The sequence below is a fragment of the Sceloporus undulatus genome, chromosome 8, assembly GCF_019175285.1.
Source record: "Sceloporus undulatus isolate JIND9_A2432 ecotype Alabama chromosome 8, SceUnd_v1.1, whole genome shotgun sequence".
Taxonomy (NCBI): domain Eukaryota; kingdom Metazoa; phylum Chordata; class Lepidosauria; order Squamata; family Phrynosomatidae; genus Sceloporus; species Sceloporus undulatus.
In genome coordinates, this window is record NC_056529.1 from 21,351,748 (window position 1) to 21,361,726 (window position 9,979).

The 9,979-nt window shown below is 46.2% G+C and overlaps 1 protein-coding gene across 11 annotated transcripts; it reads right to left on the reverse strand.

The window, feature by feature from the left end:
- Positions 1-2,266: 2,266 nt before the first annotated feature.
- Positions 2,267-9,721, reverse strand: DPEP1 (dipeptidase 1). Of its 11 annotated transcripts, none has more exons than XM_042438769.1 (11): positions 9,484-9,696; positions 9,034-9,258; positions 8,315-8,447; positions 7,368-7,500; positions 7,032-7,182; positions 6,872-6,941; positions 6,521-6,697; positions 5,228-5,312; positions 5,051-5,126; positions 4,661-4,796; positions 2,267-3,927 (listed from the first exon to the last, which is right to left on the reverse strand). In XM_042438769.1, the coding sequence occupies exons 2-11, from the start codon at positions 9,189-9,191 to the stop codon at positions 3,757-3,759; spliced, it is 1,290 nt and encodes a 429-aa protein (XP_042294703.1). In that variant the 5' UTR covers positions 9,192-9,258; positions 9,484-9,696; the 3' UTR covers positions 2,267-3,756. The 11 variants fall into 11 exon arrangements, with proteins under 11 accessions (XP_042294703.1, XP_042294704.1, XP_042294705.1 ...); XM_042438770.1 differs by having other exon boundaries at positions 9,606-9,694; XM_042438771.1 differs by having other exon boundaries at positions 9,034-9,254; positions 9,606-9,668.
- Between the last annotated feature and the right edge of the window lie 258 nt (positions 9,722-9,979).

A 9,979-nucleotide genomic window follows, 5' to 3' on the forward strand; every position in this document is an offset into this window, starting at 1 on the left:
GGTATCGCTATTTTGGATGTTATTACTCTTTTGCTCAGTTGTTCTCAAAGGTGCTACAAAGATCCCTTTGCAGACTGATATTCCAGACTAACGTGGCTGTATCTTCGCACTCTTTATCACAGAGTTTGCTTGGCAAGATTTCTTCAGAGGCTTTTCATTGCCTTCCATGGTTTCCATGGCTGAGCAAATTCAAACCTTGGCCTTCCAGGGTCTTAATCTAACACTCAGAGCTCTCGACTCTGTTAAAAATGTTTATCAGGTATAACCGTACTCCAAACTCTCTTTACACGTAAGAGGCGTGAACAGGTGCTTGTTTTGTGCCAGGAGATCTCTTCCGCAGTGTCTGTCTTGGGCAGGAGACATCCTTGACGTCTCTCTGTGTTGTGTCTACACACCACAAACGCCAACTGCCAAGTAATTATTTCCTTTTCTAAACTTCCTGCAGCATATGGTTCAAGAGACAAAAGGTGGTGATGCTTGTGTCTTGCGCAGAAGAGCACAAGCTGATCAAAATCCTCACTAGAACAACTGGTTCCGTCTCCCCCTTTTCTTCCGCTTGGCCTTGCAGTCGATGCTCTTGTCGCCAGAGGTCTCCCTATTCCTAAAAAGTCGGTCCTGTTTTCCAATTGTCTCCATCCTTCACCCTTCGCCCTTGTAAAGACACTGCTACTAGCATTGCCAAGTTGTCAAAACAGGAATAAAGGATAGTTGGAATTCATGGCATTCGGGTTAGCAATCGGGGAGCAGCTGTCAATACGTTTGTATTCTCTATCCTAAGCAAAACTATTGCTTTCAGTAAACTTAGCCACATATTTCTCTGCAAGATCAACATTGTCCACATTCATAAATTGCATGAGGCACACATTTATGAAGAGCCTACACCCCAATATATTGGATTTTTTCTTTCTTTTTGCATCTTGTTCGGTCTGTATACAAGGAAAAGTTTTCCAACCCCCCAAAAGGGACTTCTCTTATAAGAGAGACCTGGTGCTCCTAGAAGAGACAAGATTTCCAGCTTTTAAATATGGGAAATGTTGTGCCTTCAAGTCATTTTTGACTTATGGCAATCCTAAAGTGAACTTATGGGGTTTCCTTGGCAGGATTTGCCCAGAGGGTTAAACAAATAGCATGCACCTGAGTTTATACTGTAATGAAATCTAAGATATAGCCGTGTTAGTCTGTAGAAGCAATATGTAGAGAGATCTTGTAGCACCTTTGAGACTTAACTGAAAAAAAGAATTTTCTTCCTTTCTTTCAGTGAGTCTCAATGTCTTTCTTTCATTTAGTCTCAAAGGTGCTTCAAGATCTCTCTTCATTTAGTAATGAAATCTGTTATGGGTCCACAAGATGCAAGGCCCTGGGGTGCATCAGAAGTGTCCAAACTCTGACTCAAGCATAGAAGCCTGCAGGGAGCTATCGGATGCAGTTCTGTGCCTCTGCAACCATTTTGAGGCTTAAGGATGCCTTTCTGTGCTGCAAGACAGGTTCCCATTGTGCACATGCATGCGCCAGTCAGCCTGCCATGGAGGGGGGGTTGTTGTTTTCCTATCCTGCCTCCTCTTTGTGGGGTCAAGCCAAAGTGGAGAGCCGGCTGCCCCTCTCCTGCTCCAGCTCTGAGCATCTTCCCACGCAGAAGCATCTCTGTGCTGCAGCAAGCGAGCCAAACGCAATCGGAAGCCGCGTCCCTTTCCAGGTCTGTTTGTGCAGGTGCCTGTGGCCGCCTCCGCTCCAGAGACAGGCTGTTCTCAAAATGCCAGCGGAAGCTTCTAATTAGCTGGCTGATGAGCTAATTAATTGCTAATGAGGAGCGCTTGGACCAAGGCTGGGGAATGGGAAAGCAACAACCAACTGGATGCCGTTGGATTGCTCTTGGATGGCACTTGGCAAGGTGGGCCACTGTGCATCGGGTGAAGTCAATGCCCTTTCCCCAGCTGCACTGGCATTGATTTAGCTTGAATTTGGGGCATTTTGACCCTTTTTCAATTACGGGAGAGAAGGTTATAGGCGACAGAACAAAACTGCCATTTTTTGGCGCGTTTTTATGGTGACGTGGGGGATTTGGCAGTGATTTTCACTCTCTGGGAAGACTGACTTTGGGCAAGTTATACTCTCTCAGCTTCATAGGATAGCCATGGCAACCCCTTCTGAGGAAACTTGCCAAGAAAACCCCATGAATAGGATCAGTTTAGGTTTGCCGTAAGTTGGAAACGACTTAAAGACACATAAGAAGAACAACAATGCTTGGAATAAGACTATGAAGCCTGAGTTTTAAAAAAGGAAAATTTATTACAAGAAATACATCTGGAAATTAAGACTGTAAGGTCAGGGTTATCCCAGGCTCAGGCCCCAAATCTCTATGATGTCACAAGGGTGATGTCATCCATCAGAATAACCTCAAGCATTGGGCAGAGTTGGCAGGCACAGAGTTGGACATAGAAACGAATATCAGAGCAGAGGTGGGCATCTCTGGCCCATACTCCCCACTGGCCCTATATAGGAAATATGGTTCATGCTACCAGGCAGATAGGTTTTAGAGTCCTTGTGAGCATCCTGGCCAAACGTGAGCAACTTTTTGGTGGCGTAGAAAGGGCTAATATGCCCGTTGATGGACCCAGCTGGATACTTCTGCTTTAGCTTGGCAGCCTAAAGCTGAGAAAGGATCTGCTGCAGCTGGGAATAAAGCAGTCCAGGGGAGAAAACTCCTGGTTTTGCAGTTCTGGTGGCTATTGGGATGCAGACTTTGATTTTGTTTCTTTGCTTCTGCACATACAAACCACATTGCCCATCTTCCTTTGCCCTAGGGGAGTGTGTGCATTCAATTTTGGGGTCCTTTCCCAATGGGCAGCTGGGGGAAATGGAGTTTCCTCATGGGGAAAGCATTTGTTGGCCAGTTCTACCCTTTGCAAGGAGGGGATACTGGAACCCATCTGCTAAAGGATTTTGTGGTGCTTCTTCAGCTGCAAAACACCTGCTATCTCCATTTCCCACCCATAAAACAGATCTCACAGCAACACTATATGTCAGTTTTTGGTTCCACATAAGGTCTTGCGGAGGCTGGAATGACAACCAGTTCCAGTTTAAGGGAGCTGGTTATTTTTTGCCTGGAGAAGAGAAGACTGAGAAGTTAGGCGAGAGCCTGCTTTTAATATCTGGAGGGATTGTCAGCTTGTTTTTGTGCTGTTCCAGAGGGAAGGACACAAAACAATAGTAGACATTCAAAGGGAGAGAAGGAAGAACTTTCCACCGGTAAGAGCTGTTCAGCGGCGGAATGGACTAGGGATGCAAATAATATTCAATAATTATTCATTACCAGGTTGGAAAATGGTGTTTGTTTGGGGGTTTTTGGGCAGCCAAGAACTCCAGACCAGTCAGAATCTTGAACAGTTTTCTCCTGTTATTTGACATCCTGGAATATTGTACAGGAATTAATTCTGCAGAGAAAAACATATGGGTTTTTTTTTTTTTTTTTGCACACATACAAACCCTGTTTCCTGCACAGAAAATGAGTTTTCTATGCAGATAAAATAATGTGCAGATAACAGGTGCTCTGTAAAGAAAACATGTTTCTCTCTGGATAATAATTCCCTCTTAACACAATTTTGAATATTTCTGATTTTTCTATGACAACCAATTTATGTGAGAACGAAATAGTCAAGGTTTGGCTTCCCTAGAATGGACTCACGCAGGAAAACCTCTCTCCCAGGAAGAGTTGCCCAAGAAAGAGTTGCACCAAGGAAGGAGCAGTTGTTGGGTTTCCTAGAGAAGGAATAGGAGCAAGAGAAGGAAGGCGGACACGGCCGGCCGGAGTCTGCTATGGTCCCCACTGTCCAGGTACCCATAGCGGGTGCGACATTCTCCTTGAAGCGCCTCAAATGCAATGGGGAGGTCATCCGGAGCCACGGCTTGGTGAGCCAGCGCATCTCGCACCTAGGAAGCAAGTTTGCAGTTTAAGATCTGTTTTGCGGTTTGAGGTTGGTTACTTTATACAGTCAGCCCTCCGCATTTACATCTTTGACTTTTGCAGATTTGATTAACTGTGGTTTTGATTAATATTATTATCATTACATGTGTCCCTCCATATTCGCACCCACCTACTAACAAGCAGCAAACTGCTCAAGTGCTGATGATTGTATTTAAAGCCATATAAATATCTTAGGAGCTAGGATACCCACCATGTACCTTCCTAATATCTGATCCTGTACACAATACAGACACACATAGTGTGGTGATTTTGAGTGTTGGACTAGAACTCTGGGAAATCAGGGTTCAAATGGCCACTCAACCATGGAAAGCTACTGGGTGACCTTGGGAAAGTCACATGCTCTCAGCCTCAAAGGAAGACCATGGCAAACATGCTCTGAATAAATAGGTTCACCTTAAGATGGTCATATTCCAGAAATGACTCGAAGGCACATAACCACAGCAACTACCACAACATTACAGCCTTTTAGGAGTTGAAACACACACACAAAACCTGGAGAACTATCTCATGGTGGTTTCTTGAAGAAGCAGAGGTGACCATCTGGGGCAGATGAGGAGGGCTGGACTTGGGAGGCCCAGAGGTTTCCCCAGTTAGATCCAGGCCATGTTTGGTCAGGAGAAGAAGACCTTGCTTTCCTCCTTGATTCCCCCTTGCATTTGGGGGTCTCAGGGGTCTCACCTGCTCCACTTGCCGGAGGACCCTCAATAGGTTGTAGGCCAAGGCGCCTCTCACTTCTTCCTCCGTCCATTTCCGTCTCAGCAGCTCTGCGACTAAGTCCGGGTATCCAGAGACATCCTTCAAGCCCTCTGGGAGTCTGTGCAAGGACAAAGAGACTCTCACAACCAAGACAGGGGAAGATGGCTGGGCTTTCCTCCACTTTTAATCCCAGTGGAAGGGAAGTCCCCCCCCCAAGTAAGTATTAAACTGGCATAAAGGTCTCCAGGTTCTCACGCCGGATTCTCAGCTTGGACTTGAAAAAGATATTTGGACTAGCCGGGCCCAGCTTTTCCAAATGCCCATGCATGCACCCCAAAACACATGGACAGTTGGACACCTTCCCTCTCCTACCTGGTAACACCATCATAGTCCCCTCCAAAACCAACAGCGCCTGCTCCAGCAACGCGTTTGACGTGGTCCAGGTGGTCTGGAGGCAAAAAGAGCAGACATTGGGTCAAAACCTCAGTGGGGCCTGATCCCATCCTTGCCTTCTCTCTTGTTCACCCGACACACCTTTGCCGGACTCACCTGCCACCTGCGTGAGGTTGGCTTGGCGGCTGCATGAGACGTAGTCGTTGTAGAAGTTCACCATGACCAGGCCTTGGGACTTGTTCTGCAGGGAAGATGCAGCGAAGAAGTTGAGACGTAGGGACCCCTTCTTCCCTCCCTCTTGTTCATAGTAGGAATGGCTTCTCCCACAATCCATGATGTCTCTGCTCTAGGGCTGGCTCTCTTTTGCTATCTTTTTCCTTGGGGTAATGGCAACCATGGCAGTGGAGTGAATCCACGTTGGGCTTTAGTCTGAACATTAAAAGAGCTCTGTTCCAATTGCCGAGAGCCCTATTTTCAATGTGAAGTCAAAGGCTTTTGTGGCTGGCATCCATAGGTTTTTGTGGGTTTTTTGGGCTATGTGGCCATGTTCTAGAAGAGCCCTGTTTTCCACCTCCAAAAGCTTTAGTGCTTTGCATAGATCTTTAAAGGCTGGAATTCAGGGTGCATCTACACTGTAGAAATAATGCAGCTTGACACTACTTCAGCTGCCATGGCTCCAGCCTGCAGAACCCTGGGATTTGTACTTTTGCTAGGCACCAGCACACTTTGGTAGAGAAGGTGAAAGACCTTGTAAAATTACACATCCCAGGATTATATACACAGAGAGACACCAGAGAAAGACACCGGCACTTTCAGTATTTAAATAATCTGTTAATAGGGAGAACCTATGAGAACAGATGGACTATAAATATCTCAGCATCTCCCTCGGTCCTGCATTGCTGACAACCATCCATCTTCCTTGGGAGATTTGAGGGTGGGTGGGTTTTTAGGTTATAAGGCTTTTATGATATTAATCGTTTGGTATTTTAATGTATTTTAATGTGGTTTTAATGTAAGTCACCTCGATCCAATTGGAGGGACGGGATATAAATATTATTATTATTATTACTATTATTATTAATCCTTGATTGATTTGCCTGTTGCCTAGAACTCTGCCTGGACTCGGACTGTTCTTTTGGATTACCCTTTGTACCACTTTCCTGCACTGACCACTGACCTGAGATGGACCTGGACTGGCTTAGATGACCTCTGCTTTTCTACAGATGGCTTGGTGAGCTTGGACTCTCTTTCCCTTTCCCTGCTTAAGAGGCTGAGGCTTTGGACTGGGAGTTTGGCTAGCTTCCCAATGGCAAAACAGGACAGTTATTGGCGGTATGAGCTTGACACTAAAACAATATGGTTGGTGTTTGTGGCTCCATCCCTTTTGGCCTTCTCACCCCTTGAATCCAGCCCATGAGGGACATCTCTGAGATCGAATTTAGGGCTCACCACTCGGAGGAGAACATCATCTGGGACATTGCGCCGATGTGCACAAATAGCATAGGCAGAGGAGTGGCTGAAGATCACTGGTGCCTGGGAGACATCCAGAGCATCATTCATTGTGTCCACAGAGACATGGGCCAAGTCGACCACCATGCCCAGGCGGTTCATTTCCTTGACCACGCGCTGTTGGGTAGAAAATACAGGGGAAAGCTTTTGGAGGCTTTGCTTACCTTGGCATTCATTTTTTAAATCACCTCCAAAGGAGACCTTCAAAGACTACAATACTATAGGTGTCAATTCAGGGGCAAGCTTCTTCCTCTTCTGCGCTGCCAGTCCCTCCACAGAGTCTCCACTCACCTTCCCAAATTCACTCAAACCCTGATGGACGGGATGCTCTGAAGTTGTGTCCACCAACCAGTTGTCAGCCCTGCAGAGGAAACAATGTGCCAGATGAGGGGGGCAAGGAACAACAACAACATCTGAAGGCCCATTGCAAATCTGGATCTTGTGTCCTTACCAAGGTGTGTTGCAGCTGTGAGTCAGGGTCATGTAGCGCACGCCCAGCTGGTAGAAGGTGCGCAGGACGGCCAAGCTGCTGTCAATGGAGTGTCCACCCTCCACACCGATCAGACTGGCCACCCGTCCGGCACGAAAAGCATTCTCAATGCCTACAACAGAAGAGTCTTTTATTAATGCCTAGGCCAAGGAAGGCATGGGATTAAGAAGGAAGATGTTGGCATTAAAAATCTATCTATCTATCTATCTATCTATCTATCTATCTATCTATCTATCATCTATCTATCCATCCATTTATCTATCCATCCATTCGATGCCATCTCTTCCAGTTCCTTACCTGCACTGTCTGTGACACACTCAAAGTCATCTGGGTATCTATGGCACATCCGATGAATGACATCAATCTGCTCCAAGGTTCGCTTTACAGCATCTTTGTTCTGGGTCTCGCAAGGGACATAGGCTGCCCAGAACTGAGTCAGGAGAAAGGAAAGCAGAAGAGCATCATTTTTCACAGATCATGATCACTGTCGTTTAGGCGCATCTGTAGAAATAATGCAACTTGACATCACTTTCAGTGCTGTACGCCATCCTATGGAAACCTGGAGGTTTACAAGGTCTTTAGCTATTCATGCTGCAACAAGTCGGTGCCACTCCAAACTACAAATCCCAGGAGGAAGCTACAGTACTTAAAGTGATATCGAATTGCATTATTTCTACAGTGTAGATGTGCTAAATTTGTGAATGAGCTCCATGTCTGAGAAACCAGGGTTGTCATATCCGTTTAGCCACAGAAACCCACTGGGACACCTTGGGCAAGTCATGCTCTCTCAGCCTCAGAGATAGGTGATGGAAAACCTTCCAAGTCTCAGCTTTGTTGCATGCAGGAGGTTTATGGCGTCTCAGACTTATGAATGCATGAGGGCAATGAGAGTCTCAGCCTCTTGCATGCAGGAGGGCAATGGATTCAAGCCGTCATGCATACAGGAGAGCAATGCAGTCTCAATTTTATGCATGCATGGGGGCTACAGTCTCAGCTTTTTGCATGCAGGAGAGCAATGCAGTCTCAGCTTTGTGCATGCATGACGGCTATGGAGTCTCAGCCTCATGCATGCAGGAGCGCTATGGAAGAAGGCAATGGCTAACCTCATTGGAATAAATCTCACCAGGAAAACCCTGTGATGGGGTGCATGTGTGCCATAAATCAGAATTGATTTGAAGGCACCAGACACCACCTATTCTTTGTTCCTGGGCACATGCATAACTGTTTCAAATCTCACTGCTCACCTGCGCACCCACATGTCCCAAGCGCAGCTTCTGGATGTTGGTGTGAGTCATTTCCAGGTGGGTCAAGTTGGCCGAGGCCAAGGAGAGCTGGTTGTTGAATTCCTTCAGCAGCTGCCAGGGCAGGTCATTGTGCCTATAAGGGGGGGGGGGAGGAAATCCCATTGAACAGTGGGCATTGTGTGGCATTGCTTTGAATGCACCCCTGTAGTTCCTCCAAGGCTTTCTTGTGGCCCACAGTTGCAGATCCCTTAAACCGATTTCCTTCTGGTCAAAAAGAAGCAAGAGGACCAATTGCCTTTCCTGGAAGCTCCCAGAAGTGGCCATTCCCCTTTGGAATAGATCGAGAGTATATGGACTCTCAATTGGGAATACTCCATTTTCAATTGAGTATTTACTAGATTTAGAGTAACAATAATAATAATTATTATTTTTATTATTATTATTTGTATCCCGCTTCTCCAAAAAGATTGAAGCAGCTAAGAGGAAATCCCCTTTCCCCCTTTATTCCCTGCAGAGAAGGTGAAAAGAGGAGAATACTGAATTTTTGTAAAGGGTAAAAAGGCCTTGTTTATGCCCAGTCGTAAACTTTTATACCTAGACAGGTGAATGGTACTTGGCTCATCAGGGCACATTTTTTCCTGCCCTGGGACAATTATGCAGGGCCAAAGTCTTGCCAAGGCTGATTTTATCATCTTTTATGATACATGAAAGTATACAACCTTTGTGTTGTGTTCATCTCCATGGCTTCCTGAACTCTGTCACCTGCAGGGCACTCTGATGGCTTTCTTGGCACTGGTGGCATTGCTTTTGCATTTGTCCTCCCTGCCCTGGATTTTGCCTGCTCCGAGGTCTTGTTAATGGCAATTTTCCTTTCCATTCAGTTCAGATTCCTTAAGACTGATGGCTTGCACAGGAGCCCAAAGTCAAGAGCTTTTGACAGCTGCCTTGAAATAGAAACAGAAGGCAATCCTCTTCTTCCAACAGAGGAAACGGAAGAGCCTTACAAGCATATAAAGTATTAGCTGCTTGCAACAGCAGTAACCTCTTGGGACTACAAATCCCAGGCTCCATCCTACAGAAACCTGGGATCTGTACTTGGGTGAGACACTGGGACCTTTTTAGACAGAAAAGACATCAAACTTTTTTGTAGCCTTTGTCAGATATTTCACCTTTTCTCTCAGTTAAAGCGGTGCCAGGCTGCATTATCCCTGCAGTGCAGATGCAGCCCTGGTTTTCTATCCTGGGCTGTTTGCAACAATAAAGGTGCAAAAGGCCTGTGAGGCTTTCCCACCTGACTTTGCCTTCCTCCTTGTGGGTCAGGATCCGTATGAGCAGATCTTTCTTCTCCAAGGTTGCAGACAGAGCCTTCCTCATTCCTAAGACTCTGGGGACAATGGCCAACAGGGAAACAGCCTCACCGTTTGCTAATGATTAACCAAGGGAGAGCACATCTTTGATATGAGCCAATGACCCAGGAAGCCCTTTGTGAGAACATGAGCATGGATGCATCCGGACTTGCTCTAAGCCAGGATTACTTAGACCAGTGCTATTCAATGGACCATTGCCAGCCTTCCAGTCCCTGGAGAGTTTCCAGAAAAGAAAGAAACCATTGCAGTCGATGGTTGCACATATGATGCCCAGGCAAGCCCCAATATCAGAATGCAT

Coding starts and splice junctions, on each gene's coding strand:
- DPEP1 (XM_042438765.1), bottom strand. CDS start 8,638: ATGGCCACTTCTGGGAGCTTCCAGGAAAGGCAATTGGTCCTCTTGCTT. Junction 6,698..6,871: donor GTTTGAGTGAATTTGGGAAG/GTGAGTGGAGAC, acceptor TCTACCCAACAG/CGCGTGGTCAAGGAAATGAA. Junction 4,797..5,050: donor GACTATGATGGTGTTACCAG/GTAGGAGAGGGA, acceptor GTCCTTGCACAG/ACTCCCAGAGGGCTTGAAGG.